A 19,583-nucleotide genomic window follows, 5' to 3' on the forward strand; every position below is an offset into this window, starting at 1 on the left:
GAATTGGAATACAGCCTTAAACGTCAACCACCCTGTTTGTCTTTGATTTGACATTACAGACTGGCCCATTGGCTCATCTTCAATATACACTATTTAACAAAATATTTAGCAGAATATTTAGCAGTTAGGATCTAGTAGAATTGTTGGGATTTCTTGTCTGCAAATTGTGCATTTGTTTGGACTCTGTAAATGGAACATACGTATCATATGTCCTTTTTATTTGATAAATTGATATCAAACTAAGACTAATCCCGTCCAAAAATGGCTGATGTGTACTCTACAGCTTAATAGACATGCTATGAGACCAGTCGTGATGTGGATGTAAACCACCCTGCAGCTGGTGACTGGAGACGAAATAAAGGTGCCAAGTTCCAAGCCGGCAAATCTTAATCACAGAAAAAAAAAATCTTTACAGAAACTCTTAAAACCAAAACCAAGTAGAAAAATAAATTTGGTCTGAAACATAATGCATAATTTAAAAAATATATTTAATCAGTCCAGCCAGCCAGCCAGTTTGGAAACTTTAAAACTGTCCCTTTTCCAGGGGCTTGCTGCCAATGTCTCTTGCTCTTTCTCACACTGGGTTGCACTTAAAGAGGCATTAGGTGGCCGGCCATTATCAATCATTACAGGACAAGGGTGGCTGCCAGCACTGATCCTGGCCCATTTGTTTTTGGTGTACCTCATTAGTAGGTTTTTAGGGATTTTTTTGGAGTAAAAGCTGGACTGTGAGGTCAATGGGGTCTAAACAAAGTGTGTGTGTGTGTGTGTGTGTGCGTGTGTGTGTGTGTGTGTGTGTGTGTGTGTGTGTGTGTGTGTGTGTGTGTGTGTGTGTGTGTGTGTGCGTCGGCGTCCCATTTGTTTTCGGTGTACCTCATTAGCAGATTGTGGGGGTTTGGTGAGTAAAAGCTGAACTACTGGGATCAATGATGTCTAAAAGAAGTGTGTGTGTAGTGTGGTGTAGTGTGGTGTGTGTGTGGTGTGGTGTGGTGTGGTGTGTGTGTGTGTGTGTGTGTGTGTGTGTGTGTGTGTGTGTGTGTGTGTGTGTGTGTGTGTGTGTGTGTGTGTGTGTGTGTGTGTGTGTGTGTGTGTGTGTGCGCCTCTGTTTAAGTTTTTGAGTGAATTTAATCAGCACAATGGGGTGAAAAGATTGCACAGGTTTACACGGTTACATCTGTTTGTCGAGTTCATCATGTTCTATTTTAACAACTCTTGAATGGGAATTCTGTTGTGATTGTGTGTGTGTGTGTGTGTGTGTGTGTGTGTGTGTGTGTGTGTGTGTGTGTGTGTGTGTGTGTGTGTGTGTGTGTGTGTGTGTGTGTGTGTGTGTGTGTGTGTGTGTGTGTGTGTGTGTGTGCGTGCGTGCGTGCGCGCGCGTGTGTGCATGTGTGTGCGTGCGTGCGTGCGTGCGTGCGTGTATGCACGTGTGTGTGTGTGTGTTTGTGTGTGTATGTGCGTGCGTGTGACAGTGTAACCTGGTTTTATGAAAAATCTTACCCGTGGTACTGTACTTCAAAAACAAGAACACAAGACACAAAAGGGTGGTTTGAGTTAATGAATGATGGAGTCTTTATTCAGTTAAGGCTGTTTTGCTTCATTTGTTTCTTTTTGTTCGCTGTGCGGTTGTTCTTCCGAGAAAAACAGCCTTACTTGAGCAGTGCACATTGTTCTGGCGTTGGAAAATGTGTACAAATTAATACTTGCTGTCAGCCATCTTGCAAATGTAAATAAGTAGACTTTTTCAATAGTGCTTTTGGCATACACTGTACTATAAGATGGTTAACATTGTAGCAACAATCAACCTCTAGTCTTTGACGGCCTTGTCTTTGTAATATGGTTGGATGCTCTCTAAACAGAAGCCGAGTAACATAAACATTTCCTTTCTTGTATTAGGTTCTGCTAAACATGATTGAACAGACCCCATCATTGTCAATTCCAATATGGAACAAATACAATGACAATATCACATGATAAATATAACTCTGTATAAATTCATGTACTAATAATGGCATATAAAAGTGCTCCATCAATAAAAAATAAAAAAATCCACATTCTCACCTTCAAGGATGTACATTCGTACATCTTACCATCAAGGATGCACTGCACATACAACATTAAGCCGCACAACCATACAAACACACAGCATACATATACATACAACCTTAACCCTCACTACACGTGCTTCAAACAGAAATGTGCCGAAATATGTCACAGCTGCCTCTGACCTCCCCTGCCTCTGAGAGCTTTACAGTAAGAGAGGGATTGTGGGAAAGCATTGGTCAGAGAGAGTAGAGAGAGAGAGGTTCCATTGGCCCATTGTTTCCGAGTTCTATTAGGCAGACCTAGGCAGACCTAAGGACTGTTCTATTCAATGCTAGGAGCATTATGACATCCCCTTTAGGCAGACCGGAACCTGGTCATGTTAGGTGTCCATAGCAACCTATTACAATGGCATATCTCTATACTTAAAGAATCTCTGGCAGGGTCCTCCAGTGCGCACCCAGATTAAAGGGTTTCCAGCCGAGAGACGATTTCTTTTATTTATTTATTTTACTTTGAGCTTCATATATAAGGCCATATCCCATTAGTCTTCAGAAGATCTGAGGGGACGAGATACCCAAGGCCATACAACAACCAAGGGCACGCGAGGAGATGAAAGGTTCAAAGGAAGAAGCTCCACAACTCAAGCTCTACTTCAAGATCAGCTCATCAAAAGCCCAGTTCATCTTCAGCCTTTTAGAATTCCCATGTTCCTGATGGATTAGAGGAATGCATCAATGGAACACTCCATGTAGTCAATCAGATGGCCGGAAATGTGCACAGGTGCTTCTGGGAGTTGGAGTTCATTTTTTTTGAAGGGTCATGGACACCAGCTGGTGAATGGGTACAGCCTGCAGTGCACTGTCTTGAATCTGCAAGAATTAAAAAAAAAAAAAGATACAGAAACAATTAGAACATCTACTTTTTCCTACTTCCACTCATCTTCTTCAAACAACAGGGATGTCAAACTCAGGCCTGGCGTCCAAATCTGGCCCGCGGAGATTGCAGAGAAGCAAGAGTGGGGATGTGGATTGGATGTGGATATGGTGATGTACGTATGCCAATGGGGCTGGGCCTTCACATGGAGTTGTTCAGGATTGGGAAAGGGGGTGCTGGGATGGGAAAGATGTTGATGCTAAAATGTAAATGTTGTTGTTGTGGGGCTCACATGCCGTAGAGCAAGGATGTCAAACTCAGGCCTGGGGTCCAAATCTGGCCCGCGGGGCAGGTCATTTTATGTCACCCACAAGATCATTTCAAATGTGTATTACAGTTTGCTTACAGTACATACACAATTACTGTAACATGTAGTGAAGCAAGAGTGGGGATTTAGATACAGTAGGATGACGTCTGGAGATCAGGCTGGGCCTCCACACGAACGGGCCATAATACACTGTAGTGAGGCTGTGTGCGGAGGTGGGCATCCACATGCTGGGAGTTAAAGCGTTATTGCATTTCATGTATTCTAAGGCCCGGTTATGCAAAAATAAGGAGATAACACATCGAGTCATAACAAGGATACACATGTTAGAGGTGTGTGGGATATACATGTTAGAGGTCTGTGGGATATACAAGTTATACATCTTTTTCTGCTTTACATGGACTGTAAACACACCAATATAACAATACCATTTCCAACCTGGAGGGAGACTAAAGTCGTCTTTATTAATTCATTAAAATCAATAATTCCTTCATAACATTAACAGCAACACCACACCCCATTCTCTTAGTTGAAATATCGAGAGCCATAGACCCAACACCAGACCTGTAGACATTCTGGAGTGAAGCACGAGGAAGACACTAGAGAGAAGGGAAGGGAAGGTGTGTCGAGAATACAGAGAGCTCCAGTCCAGACCATCAAGAGTGTGAGAGTGGAGATCCGAGAGGACAAATTTATTGAGATTCAGTGTTGGACCTCCTCCATGTCTGGCTTTCTGGCTCGTGTAGTGTAGTAGCGTCAGGAGCTACAAGGAGCTACCGTCTGCACAGACTTCCAATGCCACCAGAAGAACTTGGAACACAGAACACTGAAAACAGGTCAGAGGAAGGGAAGCACCTCTGCTGAAAGGAATGAAGGAGTGGAGGAAGGAAAGATGGAGAAAGAAAAAGGAGGAGAGAAAAGAAGAAAGATAGAAAAAAAGAGGAAAGAAAGACGGAACTAAAATTAAGTTTCAAAAGACAAGAAAAGGTAGAAAATTAAGAAAGAAATACTTCCAATGCAAGAAGAAAGGAAGAAAGAAAGGAAGAAAGAAAGAAAGAAAGAAAGAAAGAAAGAAAGAAAGAAAGAAAGAAAGAAAGAAAGAAAGAAAGAAAGAAAGAAAGAAAGAAAGAAAGAACGGACGAAAGAAAGAAGGGAACATTTGCAGGTCGACCATGAACACTGAACATTTTATTTCATAAATTGCTGCAAACTTATCTCCATGTGAGCCACATGAATTGCACATTTTATTAGAGAGAGAGAGAGAGAGAGAGAGAGAGAGAGAGAGAGAGAGAGAAAGAAAGGAAGAGAAAGAGAGAGGGGGAGGAATGTGTGTGAGAGAGGACAATGAGAGAGCAAGAGACACAAGGAGAGGCTTGTGTAGAGCAGCCCAGAAGAGCCTGAGTGGAAGTGAAAGAATAAGACAAACAGAAGACAGAGCAAGGGAGAAACACAAAAGAGAATAAGGCTGGCGGAGATAAGATTAGATTGTAGTTGCAGAGCAGTCTTCTGTAGTGTGTAGCGGTGGCAGCAGATCTGCATGATTTATGGATCTTCTGGCATACAGGGGATCGCTGATGGAGTGGAGAGCAGGAGTAGGGATGGGGACCCACATAAGGCGCATTCAGGCCGACTGAGAACCGTGCCAGTGCCTGTCCCCGCACCTAAACGCGAGCCGGACGTTGTGTTCACGCCACAGATATTAGCGTTTCAGCACTCGTGGCTGAAGTGCCCTTGAGCAAGGCACCTAACTCCACACTGCTGTAACCATGGCCTGTATCCAACAACCTGTACTAATGACAACTGTAAGTCACTTTGGATAAAAAGCGACAGCTAAGTGTAATGTAATGATGTAATGTAATGGATATGGCGATGTGTGGATATGAGGCAATGGATAGGAAGACGTGAATGTTGGCCCATTGTGGAAAGGTGAAGGTTCCTCAAAGAAACATCGGTTGAAAATGAAGTGAAGTGCTCTCTCCAGAACCGAAATGTTCTGGGATGGTGATGTAGGGAGATGAGGCCTGGCATTCGCATGGAGATGCTCAGGAGTGAGGCTGTGGATGAGGAGATGTAGGGCCAGTGTCCTGTAAAATACTCCTTCGTGCCAGATAATCCTACAAACCCCTATTGGGCATGCGCAGACCATGAAACGTCAACACCAGCTGATCCTAACACTGTGCAACATTAGCGGAGAACAGATAAATACAGTACTTAAATTTACAATTTACACTACAAGTGTGTGTTTATTATCGTTATTTGTGTATGTGTGTCTTAGAAATTGAAGTGTGACCCTGGCAACTTAGCTAACTGACTCGTTATGCTAGCGGTTTTGTTAACGTTTAATAAAAATCCAGGTTTTTGGTAGAACTTGTATCCATGACCATGCCATTTTATTCATCTTTCATCTCGTAAATCTAACACCCTGTTTGGTGTTACTGTTTTGTATTTTACTGTAAACAATATTACGTAGGAAAATATGACAATGTAGGAAAACCTTTCAGAACACCGGGTAATTCACACTGAGGGCCGGATATTCACACTGAGGGGGTTCTTATGGAGAGAAGAGAGGGGACGGACGGGAAATGCATTGCTGAATCGATGATACCACTAGTATGAAGTGCAAGAGTCGGGGCTAGATATGTAGTAGATGTTGGGTCTGTGGACAGGGATGTGAGGGTGTGGGAAATACATGTTAGAGGTGTGTGGGATATACATGTTGGAGGCAGGGCCGTAACCAGCCATGTTCAAATACCGAGGTCAAATACTGCATGCTGTACTGCATACTGTACATTTAGAAAGCTTCAAACACCTCAGTCAAACTCTTAAGTTTGTTTTCATTAATCACTGTGGTGGTGAGGATAAATGGGGTGGCGAATACAGACTGAATTTATCATTGTTGATCATATATCGATTTTCATCATATAGATACATTTTACATTACTGAAAATAATACAGAGGTCATGACCTCTGTGCCCTCAAGTAGTTACGGCCATGGTTAGAGGTATGTGGGATCAGTGGTGTAGTCTACGTAGAACGCAGGTATACGCGGTATACCCACTTCAGAATTTCAGGGATTTCAGTATACCCACCTAAAATTGATTGATCCATTATTTAGCATGGCACAAATACATACAGTATACCCACTTCATAAATGCTCAAATATACAGTATACCCACAACAAAAAAGTAGACTACACCCCTGTGTGGGATATGCATGTTAGATGTGGGTGGGGGACGTGGTGCTTCTGACCTTGATGGGTCCTGCTCCTTGGAGAAGGCTCCCTTCATCTCGATGCTGTTCATCTTGTTCTCAAAAAGGCCGTAGCTCAGGGTCACCTTTGGAGTAGAGTGGAGCGGAAAGAGTCAGTGATCAATGTGAGCAGTAATTCCATGCACTTCTGTTTTGTCAGCCTGATCTCCAAAAATTCCATGCTCCTGGACACGGATGTTAAGGACACGAAATCCGTGTCCAGGAGCACGGATTTTGCCAAAATTCCGTGCTCCTGGACACGGAATTGTTTTCCGTGATGGGCACACGGATGTGCTTTCTATAGGCTATTACCACAGCACTGTGTAACTCTATCATTAGAAAATACATACCAAATGCTAATCCTAAACAAAATAATGCTATAGCAATTTAGGTTGTGCCCTGACCAAAACATTCCCTAACCTTAACCTGTCATTAAAGACATATTTTTGAGAAATACCTTTTCCAGTTGGTTGCTAGGCTATAAAATTCATATAATGCATGAAAGAAAACTAGCTGTGCCCAGACCAAAACAATCCCTAACCCTAACCTGTCAGTAGGAAATGTTTTTTTTTTAGAAAAAATATTTGAAATTGGAAAAATCCTGAGAAAACACAAGATTGTGGAAACAAGGAGCTATGGGAATAGCCTATAGAGAGAGCACTTCTGTGTGTCCATCATGGAAAACAATTCCGTGTCCAGGAGCACGGAATTTTGGCAAAATCCGTGCTCCTGGACACGGATTTTGTGCCCTTAACATCCGTGTCCAGGAGCACGGAATTTTTGGAGATCATGTTGGTTTTGTCATCTGATGCATCGACGGGAGACAGACAGGAAATCTTACCTGAAGAGAAGGACATCGGAGCAGCACTTCTTTTCTTCTTTTAATCAAGTGCAAAACATAGGTACTTGTGTTTCAATGGATATACCATCTTCATCAGAATCCATGGAAGCGTTAGTCCCTACATTGTGCACAGTCCATGGAAACGTTAGTCCCTATGTTGTGCACTTGATTAAAAGAAGAACAGTATTGCATCTGTGCTGCTCTGGGGTGAATTTCTCGAAACCAAAGTTGCTTACTACATTAGCTACTTCGTTGCTTTCAATGCATTTTCCCATTGGCAACTACCGAAGTTGCTAACAGGCTAACAACTTCCCTTTTGAGAAACTCACCCCTGGTGTCTTCTCTGAAGTCAGTGTAATAATATTCTTAACAATAACCATGCCGTGTACTGTATGTACAGTATGGTCAGTATTGGGGGATAAGCACACATACACACAGTACAAAAAACGCAGTGTTGACTCAACGTTTTCAGAGTCAATTTAACATATTCTAGAGTGTATTTGGTGCCAGGGTACTCTTTCAGTGTTGAATTAACACTAGAATCTGTTTTTATTGGGTACATGTGCCAGCATGCACACAGACAGACGCACAACACACACACACACACACACACACACACACACACACACACACACACACACACACACACACACACACACACACACACACACACACACACACACACACACACACACACACACATCCATACGCAAATGCTTAGGACCAAAGACATACGTAGACCCACACATGTGGGTACAGCTCATCTCGTGTTCTCAAATAGACTGTAACTCTGGGTTATCTTTGGAGTGAAGAGGAAAGCGTCAGATTCAATGATCAATGTTATAATAACCATAACATATAAGTGACTTACAATATGTACTGAGGCTAGGACAATCAAAAAGATGAGGCGCACACAAGGCTCGCAGGTTCAAAAAGTGTATTGTGGCCGACAAATTAACAAAAGAAGTCGGCCACAATACACTTTTTGAACCTGCAAGCCTTGTGTGCGCCTCATCTTTTTGATTGTCCTATAGTATCACTATTTTTGGTGAGCAGTCGCACCAAGCAACAAGCGATCCTAAGTTAAGGCGCAGACGCCAACTTTCTTTGTATGTACTGAGGCGACATGTGTGTCACCGCGGAGTGGAACGAGAGTGGAGAGTGTGTGGGGAGTCGGTGATCATTAGTTTTGGGTAGGGTGCGCACATCCAAAAACACTTGTTGCAGGTGCCAGACAAAAAAAATCAGATAGTTGAAAAAGGTAGGTCTGCACACTGCCGATAAGCTCCAAAAATAAACTTTATTATTTAAAATGCAACGTTTCGATCACCCTGGATCTTCATCAGGCATATGGGTAACAGGAAGAAGCTGTGACTTATATCACATGATCATTCATACACCCGCCCAGGCAAGGCACCCAAGGGTGTCAATCAAATGGACTGACAGGCATCTTGGCCTGTGTCCATCATGCATCAGGCAAAACCAAAAACATTTGCAAGTTTCAAGAAACAAGAAATTAAAAATGTGAATAAAGTACATGAGCATATAAAGGACATTTCACATGTTTTTTAAAAAAAACAACAAACAAATCGGAGACAGTTACAGAAAAGGTTTTAGATCAAAGTACATATTCATCCCTTTAGGTGACATAGTATTTAAAGTGTATATATAAAAGGCTTCACGTCTAAGCAGTAAATTGTCAACGTCACCCCCTCGTCTAGGGATCGCAACATGTTCGATACCAATGTATTGGAGGGTTGCAAGGTCCGTGTATCATCCGATCATTCAACTATTCCATTCAATCTGGCAAACGGAAAACGAAATAACGACTCCATATTTTGTTTTCCAGTTTTTCTATATGGCCAAAAAATGGGGAGTTGTGTTGATGTTCCTTTTCCCAACTCAAAACAGAACAAGTAATAAACGAGAAAACCAAAACGAAATAACAACTCTGCAGTGTGCAGACCTACCTTTTTCAAGAGTCGGTGATCATTATAACAATAATGAAAACAATAAAAGTGGCATGCATAAGTGTATAGTGTATGGAGGGACAAACACCCATAGCACACCTGTGCCACACACACTCTCACAAACGCACATGAATGCAACTAGCACACACACACCCACACTCACACACTGTATGTGGGTTATATCAATTTATCAATAGGTACAGTACATCTTGTGATCCCAAACAACCCATAACTCAAGGGTCACCATTGAAGTGGAGTGGAGTGTCAGAGTCAGTGATCAATGTAATAATGACCATAACAATACATTGGCATGCGTAGGTGAGTGTCATCTTTGAGTGGAGCAGATTGTAGAGTGGAAAGTCAGTGAGCATTGCAACAATAATCATGACTACAATAAAAGTGGCATGCATAAGTGTATAGAGTATGCATGGACGAGCACCCATAGCACACCTGTGCCAGTGTGAAGACACACACTCAAACACACATGAATATGCAAATAACACACTGTAGGTAGATCATTTCAAACCACATGAACATCTCAAACCAACCATAGCTCATTCTCACCTTTGGCATGGAATGGAGTAGAGCAGTGCTTCCCAACCTTTTTTGTCCTGCGTACACCCTTTCTCATATGATGAGTACCCCCTCGCCCTCATTCAGGCTCTGTTCCTCTATCCCAATGTGACTACACTCAATATATTTGTTATTGGTACATTTTTCCGCGTACCCCTTGAGATGTGCTCGCGTACCCCTAGTGGTACACGTACCCCTGGTTGGGAAACACTGGAGTAGAGTGTCTAAATTAGTGTAATAACCGGGGCCGTATTAAGAAGGCCGGGGGCCCCGAGGCCCCCAAGCTGCAGCCCACAGAAGGCAAATGTCATAACAAAATTACTCACACCCAAGAGGAGTATGGATATGATTTAAAACTCTACCTGACACAGCAGACTAAATTACCAATACAGAACCTTCTTACATTACTTGCTCAAATTCTTAATTTTTTTTTTTCTCATGATTATTATATTTTTTTTATCTTATTTTATTATTATTATCATTTTACCTTGTGTTTTATCTTAATGTTTTACATGTTCTTTTTTAATCATGCATTTTAAACAGGCATTTGTTAATCTTGTGAAGCACATTGAGTTGCACCTGTGTATGAAATGCGCTATACAAATAAACTTGCCTTGCCTTGCCTTGCCTTACATTTCTCCAATTATACACACCCCCTGACCCCCCTTTGGTCAACTGGGGCCCCCTGGCAGGTGAAGACCCCTAGGCTACAACCATATCTAGCCTGTGCGTTAATCTAGCCCTGGTAATAACAATAATCATAGCAATAAAGTGACGTGCATGGGTGTGTGTTATCTTTGTGTGGAGCAGATTGTAGAGTGGAGAGTCCATCAGTGATCATTGTAATAACAATCATAAAAACAATTAAATTGACAGGCACAGAGTACGGATGGAGGAGCGCACATTGCACACCTGTGCCTGTGTGAAAACGCACACCCACAAACACACATGCAATTGCTCAGGAGCATATATCCACACCCACATACTGCATGTGCAGGCCAGCCGACAGCGGATGACAAAGGGGTAGGTCGTCCTGGGCCCATGGGGCTAAGGGGCCCAAAATTGGGTCCCCATTACATTGTTGGGTAGGGGGCCCTTTCGGATGACTTTGTCCTGGGCCCAGCGAAAGCTGTCAGCGTCCCAGTGCATGTGGATCAGTTAAATGCACATCTAAAGTAAATCTTGTGTTCTCAAACAGCCCATAGCTCAAGGTCACCTTTGAAGTGGAGTGGAGTGGTGTCAGAGTCAGTGATCAATGCAGTAATAACCGTGACAATAAAGTGAGATGCGTAACGTGTGTGTTTCCTTTGAGTGGAGAGCGTAGAGTCAGTCATCAATGTAATGTTCATCATAACAGCAATGGAAGTGGCACGGGTATATGTTCACGGGTGAATAAGCACACATTTACATGTAGGGGCATGCACGTAGCACACATAGTTGAGTGCATATGTAAATGCATAGTAGAACTACGCCCCCAACACACCCACACACACACATGTGTATGCAAATGTATAGACGTGCAGACATGCACCTGTGCACAGAAATACCACGCACGCATGAACGCACGCACGAACGCACACATGAATGTATGCATGCACATACACACTTGCGCACACGCGCACACACACACACACGCACGCACACACGCACACACACACACACACACACACACACACACACACACACACACACACACACACACACACACACACACACACACACACACACACACACACACACACACACACACACACACACACACACACACACACACACACACACACACACACACACACACACACAAACAGTCCTACAATAATAAAGTGCCACATGAATACAGTGTGCAGACTGTGGAGAGGGTTATGGAGTCCATGTAGTCAATGCAGGAGATTGTGAATATGAATGGGAATAGCGACTATTATGAGTTATGAATTGTGAGTGTGTGAGTGTGTGAATGAGTTTCTCCCCCACCCACGAAAAGGCAGCAGATGTTTTAGCGAAGCTTTCTGATCGGAGGGGAAACTGCTAAAATTTACAAGGACCTAATTTTTGACAGCTATTCTAGAAAATGCCCCTGCTCGCTGCCATTTTATTTATTTTTTTATTTTTTTAATCCACTGGCCCTGTTAATTGCTATGCTGACATGTGCTCGTTAACTTCCTGGAAGATTGAACATCCCATCTCCACAAAGGTTCATGGGAATGAATGGGTGAGCAGGCAGGCAGGCAGGCAAGCAGGCAGTCGGGCGAGCGAGCTAACGAGGCTAAGTTAATTAATGTAGCCTAATACGGCTCAGGTAGCCTCTGAGGGCGTGTAAGGATGAGGATGAATGCCTTGCCGGTTAATTAACTTCGCTTTCATATTTTTTTGAGGAGTTATGCTCCGTGAGATGCCTGATCTGGATAAACGTGACTTACCGTAACATAAGCATGTTAGCGTATACAGTATATGCATTATTGCTACTGAGGGAATATGCTAAAATGAACATTACTAAAGACACCATTCTGAAATATATCACAGTTTTATGTTTGTATTTTAATATACATGTTAAAATGCAAAAAATGCAGTGTTGCTGCATATGCGCTGCATTGTCATATTTTAAGCCTTATAATAGTCATTGGATGCACAGTTACTGTAATGTAGATTGCTTCTGAGATAGCCTGGGTGTAGGAATGAGTATGATTAATAGGTTGCCTTCCTTTCAATTTTAGCAGATATGTTGTGCAAGATGCATGATGTTGACGACACCAGTTTATATACACTGCTATGCTATTGAGGTGTTACTCGAGCATGTGAGTTATTGTTCCATACACCACATGTTTATTACTTACATAAAGACCCGCGTCAGTGTGTGTGGCAAAAAACATTTGTTGGGAATTTGTTTGATTTGATGTGTAAGCTATCTGCCCTTCCTTAACCCCTTAAGACGCGGCTTTATACATTTGTTGTTACCAGTATGGTAATGACCAAGTCGTGGTGCATTACTAAAGGGCCTGTGTTGTGTCATAGTATTGTAGTATATGGTAGTTACATTTCAATGTCTATTACAGTGTGCCACTGGAGGTACGGCGCGCATTAAGGGGTTAAAGAGCACCTGCACCACTACACATTCGCTAACCCCTTTGCGCATAGCCTCTGTTATAGCCTTATTATCACCAAACTGGTAAAGATGAAGTATTAATCTGTTATTTAAGACTTTGCATTGTCATAGAAATGTTGTTATGATGTAGTTGTTGAGTGTTTCCAGCAAAGTTTCCGTTGACGGGCCCATCTGCAGTGAGAGGCTACGACCCACTGGCATAACTCCCCCATCTCTGTCTTAATGTTTGTTTCATTGTTGGATATTAGTATTTTTTAGTGTCATTAAATTTAATTTATTGTAGGTTACCGACGGATGTATGTGGCCAAAGACTGTACACACTAATGAATAACCCCAATTAGTCTACAGTGTGTGTATGAAAACAATAATTGACTGAACAAATTCTAATTTGTTTGGATGTATGAAGCATGGGCCTTATTGTGTGTGGCAACTCACTGACAGTGCCTAAATTGATAACATGCATTGCCTTAAGAAGCCAAACGTCAGTAATTGCACGTTTTTTTATGTCAAAGCGCGTGTACATGGGAAATGACTTTAAATTTGACCCTATAATGCTTTGTTTATTTCTGGGGTTTTTTGTGTGGTTTTATGTTTTCCGAAGTTTCCATGTGCATGTACGTAATAGCTGCACTCTGGCTTTCCTGGGCAGCATGGTGTGAGGCCAAAGGGGAATTTGAGGAGCGGTATTTAGCTCGGCTTGTAGATGGAAGTCTGCCAGCCAATTACCCACCCCAATTAGCCATCGCCTTCTGCGTGGGTTTTTTTTTTATCGTATGCAAATTTGTGCAACATACAGTATGTACTATAACATAACTGGCCAAGGGGGTTTATTTCTAGGCCGTATTTCATGAATACAAGCAATTTAGTGTGCTTTCCATAAAACATTACAAAGAGGAAAAGAAAGACTGTAGGCCTACTGTGTATTGGGTGAAATATGCCCTGTACTGTATTTTAGTGAAAGAACATTTTTTAAATTTAAATTTTAAATTTGCTTAACCCGTTGGTGCTGGATGTTGCATTGGCCCTGGCGCCTGGAGCTGCATGACGCAACATTTGTGCTGTTTTTTTTGGATTTGAGACAATTTTATTGAAAATCTTGGTATGTTAGAGCTGAATGAACATTCTAATTCAAGATGAGGGTCTTAGCCTTTTAATGCGACTTATTGCATGTTTTTATGTGCTTCAGAGGCCGAGATATTTAGGTTTTTATAGGCCAACGGCAAATTTTCTTAAAACAGGCTTTAGCATTCAGTAGCCTTTGTTGCAGGTGCTTTAGGCATCAACGGGTTAATTGAATCTATTTCAGGTATCTGGTGCTTGCGTTGACATTTACATGTGGTAAACACACCGCGTCATAATGTAAAAGATGTGTGCTGCATTATTTACAGTACATAGCGCACACAGCTAAGCTGACCTGAGCTGAGAGAGAGAGAGAGAGAGAGAGAGAGAGAGAGAGAGAGAGAGAGAGAGAGAGAGAGAGAGAGAGAGAGAGAGAGAGAGAGAGAGGGTAACGTCATTCATACACCCATGCTGCTCTCTGATGTTCCTGGAGAACACAGGTGTTGCCAACGAGTGATGGGACAGGAGAAAGGAGAGAGAGAGAGAGAGAGAGAGAGAGAGAGAGAGAGGGCAACATCATTCATACACCCATATCATAATGAGGGCACAATGTTATACTGCTGCTCTCTGATGTTCCTGGAGAACACAGGTGTTGCCAACGAGTGACCTGACAGTGTGTGTGTGTGTGTGTGTGTGTGTGTGTGTGTGTGTGTGTGTGTGTGTGTGAGAGAGAGAGAGAGAGAGAGAGAGAGAGAGAGAGAGAGAGAGAGAGAGAGAGAGAGAGAGAGAGAGAGAGAGAGAGAGAGAGAGAGAGAGAGAGAGAGAGAGAGAGAGAGAGAGATGCCTCTTTTCCACTGTCGGCTTTCTGGTAGGCCTACAGCTCGACACAGTGTGACTCGGCTGCCACTTTTTGCTTTACGATTGAGCTGTGTTGTGCCTATATGAAAAGCAAAAAGTGGCGGCCGCGTTGTGCTTTGTCGAACAGTAGGCCTACCAGAAAACTGGCAGTGGAAAAAAGGCGAGGGAGAGAGAGAGAGAGAGAGAGAGAGAGAGAGAGGTGGAAGGGAGGAACAAGAAGGGAGATAGTGGGAGCAGAAGAAGTAGAGTAGGAGGAGGAGGAACTATAAGGAGCACTTTGTGACAGATGTGAATGAGTGTGTGTGTGTGTGTGTGTGTGTACACGTGTGTGTGCGTGTGCGTGTGCGTGTGCGTGTGTGTGTGTGTACACGTGTGTGCGTGTGCGTGTGCGTGTGTGTGTGTGTGTGTGTGCGTCTGTGTGTGTCTACTTCCGTCTCTCTGTCTACTAAGCACTGTTCCATTCTGTCACTTGAGGAACGAGCTGTCATCTTAACACAGGTGGCAGCTTGACTAGAGCTTGTGCATGTGTGTGTGTGTGTGTGTGTGTGTGTGTGTGTGTGTGTGTGTGTGTGTGTGTGTGTGTGTGTGTGTGTGTGTGTCTGTGTCTGTGTCTGTGTCTGTGTCCGCGCGTGTGTGCGTGCCCGTGTGTGTATGTGTCTGCGTGCGTGCATGCATGCGTGCGTGCGTGCGTGCGTGCGTGCGTGCGTGCTCGTGTGCCTTAGCACAATATTAACAAGCTGGAGGCCACATATCGGGCACACGGCACACAGGACCCTACGTGGAGAACATGCATCCAGGCACACCAACATGTGGCTGCTCTCTATGCGGGCTTAGAACAGTAATTACAGCCAAAAACACATCTGCTGAGAAAGCATTGGGATTTAGACTAGTGGCCAAAGGAGGGGGATAGGAGGGGGAAGAGGGAGATAGCAAGTCAGGAACAAGTAGCAATGCTCAGGATGTGGACTTTTTCACATCGTGGGAGTTCATTGAAAGTTTCTGAAAGCTGGCCCCTAATGGCCTCGTGAGGAACTTCAACGTCAACCTCAGATAGCGCGTTCAGGCCAACTGAGAACCGTGCTGGAGCCCACTCCCGCACCTTAATCTCGAACTGGCCGTCGTGTTCACGCCACAGACATTAACGTTCGCGAACCGGAAAGTTGGTTCGCAATGCGAACCGCAAAATACTAGGTTTTCCTCTGCGAACCGTGACACAGCGTGGCCGTCAGCAGGTTCATCCGGGTAACACAGTCACGTGCGGAAAAAGTTCAGAGCCCGGTATGAACACGGGCGGTTTGCAGACAAGCACTTAAGTGCCGAATGTGACTGGTTCTAGCACCGACACCGGCTCCGTTCTGGTCGGCCTGAAAGCCGTAAGAGTGGATTCCAATATGCGGACTTCTGTCCTCCCTTTCTCACTTGCCTGCTTGTGACCTCATGATGATGCCACTGACGACAGAAAATGAATTCAATATCTTTCAAAAAGCACAATTCTAATGTCATTTTCTAATTTGCAATTTGGATGGTGAATGAAAAACAGTTCTGGCTATAGGCTGACAGCTGGGAAACTTTATTGCTTTCTCCGCGGAGGCTGGGCCTGGAGGCGGGGCGAGGCCACAAGCACACGTGGAGGACAGGAGTGTGCATATTGGAATGCACATATCATATTGAGTTTGGGCTACATTGTCTAGCCTGGAATGTTGCTATTTGTAATTCATTAACCCCTTAGCCCAGAGCCTATGTTATAATCTTACTGTCACCAGAAATGCCATGGCTATGTCTTAATCTGTTACTTAAGGCTCTCTGTAATGTCATAGCAATGTTGTTATGATGTACAAAGTGGTTGAGTATTTTCAGCAAATAGTGAATAGGCCCGCTGGTGACCCCATCTGCATTAAGAGGCTACTGACAAGGTGAAAACTTGTGCATCGCTCACACAAATCATGCCTAAAGACACACAGACATGAATACGAGTGCACAAATAAATGACACGCACACGCACACACACACGCACACGCACACGCACACACACACACGGATGCCACCTCACCTGCTGTGGAATGTGCCTGGTCGTGAGCATCAGCAGGTTCTCCAGGTGTGAGTGGAAGAGGGGGCTGTGGACCATGCGCACCCCCAGCTTATGCTCTACTATGAAGCCCACCGTGCAGTCATCCGGCAGCCTGATCGCCGCCGAGGTCTCCTCGAACCTGGGACTGCTGGACAGGAGAAGATCAAATTAGATTAGATTACTGTATATTACATTACATTACATTGGATTAGATTAGATTATAATAGATTACATTAGACTTTATTTATCCCCAAAGGAAATTTGATCTTCCAGGTTGCTCTGTATAGATAAAAATATGTTTGAAAAAATATCTGAGTGTTGCAGTCATCCGGCAGCCTGATCGCAGCAGAGGTCTCCTCGAACCTGGGACCACGGGACAGGAGAAGATCAAAACATAATAGAGATGTCAAAAGAGCTAGAGCTTTAGTCAATATCTTCACAGATATTTGAGTGGTGCAGTCATCCGGCAGCCTGATCGCCGCCGAGGTCTCCTCGAACCTGGGACCGCTGGACAGGAGAAGATCAAATTAGATTAGATCACATTTAAATTTGATGCATTCCCATGGGGAAATTCATCTTCCGGGTTGCTCTGTGTAGACAAATACAAATACAAAGACAATACAAATATTTAGATTTAAAAAATAGATTACAAAAATAAGTACATCAGGGTGATCCCTATGCAGAAAAGTCATTGTGTTTGTCTTAGCACTTAATTGATAAATTGTACACAGTAGTTGTATGGCTCTTGGAACAAATTACACAAATTGTCACAATATAACAGAGGTGTCAAAAGCGCTAGAGCTTCAGTCAGTATCTTCACAGATATGTGAGTGGTGCAGTCATAAGGCAGCCTGGTCCTGACCATCCCATAATACTACCATTTCATTTCGTATTTATGGTCTGGCATTTGTTTGCTCTGAAGCGATTGTAGGAAGCAAGAAGTTTGCACTCAGTTATGGTTTGAAATTATTGGACACCTCTCACCCAATCGCTGGCAGTTACTCAACAACAACATAGCGCAGACCAATGGCTCTGGTGCAGATGTGTACGTCATTGTCACGAGCGTCCTCCCCCTTTCGCCCCCACGTGGGGGGCGTATTCGATTATTGGCTGTTTTCTGGGTGGGCGTTGCGATCAAAATTCTACTGCTCCAGGCACTCCACAGAGAAGCACGGCCAGACTACAGTAGTGGAGCCAATCCTTTGGCGGAAGTACGTAGGATGGCTCGCGAGGCTAGTCATAAGGCAGCCTGATCACTGCAGAGATTTCCATGAACGTGAGACCACTGGACAGGAGAAGATCATAACGTAGTTTGTAGACAAAAAACAACGGTGAAACATTTCATGACATTTGGCAGCCTGACTGTCGCCAATCACCTTTGAGGTCACCTCGAACATGGGACCATAGGTGCAGATCACAATAAAAAAGAGGTGTCAAAAGAGATAGAGCTTCAGTAAATATCTCCACAGATATTTGAGTGATGCAGTCATTAGGCAGCCTGATCGCTGCAGAGGTCTCCTGAAAGCTGGGACCACTGGACAAGACTGTGTGTAACATAACCTACATGGAATCCTCAGTGTTTTCAAGCTGAATACAGCCATGATTGGATGATCTCCAGAAGCCAGTGCATATTACCTCCACAGTCTGACTTGTCCTGTTGTTTTATTCATATAATACCGATTTAAAGGGACACTGTGCAGGAAATGGTCAAAAAGAGTACTGCAACTTGCAGCGAACTGAAAATGGGCTGCCTATTGCTAAATTTGATCTTTTCATGAAAGTTTACGAAGTAATAAACTAATATTTTCTAGTATGGTCCAAGTACAGTCATTTTTGCAGCTAAAAATGTCTATTTCTGGAAAATAAAAATGGCGGACCATGGAGAAGATCCCCTTTTCATGTAAGAAAAGTGCATTTTTTTCAGTCATAATGAATACTTAGAATTTTATGGTGGTGGTAAGTATTCATAAAAAAGGTAACATTAATGAATGGGAAGCATGAATTCTGGAAATAAACAACTAAAAATCTCACACAGTGTCCCTTTAAGAAACAATTCAGCCTCTAGTCTATGTGTATTCTACACCATCCTTGTAATTGAACAGTCTGTGTATGGCGTTATACCTGAGGCAAAAACATATAATTTAGACACCAGCACAACAGATCAATTGTAAGTCTCTCGACAAACATCCACCAGCAAGCAAACATAGGCCTATATAAAGTCTTTGAAGATATCCACATGCGTTCCGATGCCCTAATGGGCCAACTGAGCCTTGAATGCCGATGAGTTAACAGCTATACACCAAATGTCCAAACATTATTAGATCAATTCGGCCTTTTCAGTCTACAGTTTAGGTGGAATACACACTTACACACTGCAACAACCCGTCATCCCCAAATAACATGACATCTTTTACACACACGCACACGCACACACACACAAAATCTTACCTTGCCCAGGGTGCCATCCCCTCAGCCAGTCGTCTGCTCAGGCAGAAGCCAGCTCCTCCAGTGGCAAACCAGAACGTCACCTCTCTCTGGAAGACACACACACACACACACACACACACACACACACACACACACACACACACACGCGCACACACACACACACGCGCAGGTAGACA

The 19,583-nt window shown here is 43.5% G+C and overlaps 1 protein-coding gene across 2 annotated transcripts in view; it reads right to left on the reverse strand.

Moving 5' to 3' along the window:
• Positions 1–1,553: 1,553 nt before the first annotated feature.
• The window catches only part of mfng (MFNG O-fucosylpeptide 3-beta-N-acetylglucosaminyltransferase), a 79,577-nt gene continuing 61,547 nt past the window's right edge, over positions 1,554–19,583 (reverse strand). The window contains exons 5-8 of one of the 2 annotated variants that reach the window (XM_063199100.1): positions 19,408–19,493; positions 16,942–17,107; positions 6,491–6,576; positions 1,554–2,912 (exon numbers count right to left, since the gene is read on the reverse strand). In XM_063199100.1, the coding sequence (XP_063055170.1) occupies positions 2,861–2,912; positions 6,491–6,576; positions 16,942–17,107; positions 19,408–19,493 (390 nt within the window). In that variant the 3' untranslated portion in view covers positions 1,554–2,860. Of the gene's footprint in view, positions 2,913–6,235; positions 6,577–16,941; positions 17,108–19,407; positions 19,494–19,583 lie in introns of those variants that run through there. The other variant, XM_063199093.1, reaches the window with a different exon arrangement.

The sequence above is a fragment of the Engraulis encrasicolus genome, chromosome 1, assembly GCF_034702125.1.
Source record: "Engraulis encrasicolus isolate BLACKSEA-1 chromosome 1, IST_EnEncr_1.0, whole genome shotgun sequence".
NCBI classification, from domain to species: domain Eukaryota; kingdom Metazoa; phylum Chordata; class Actinopteri; order Clupeiformes; family Engraulidae; genus Engraulis; species Engraulis encrasicolus.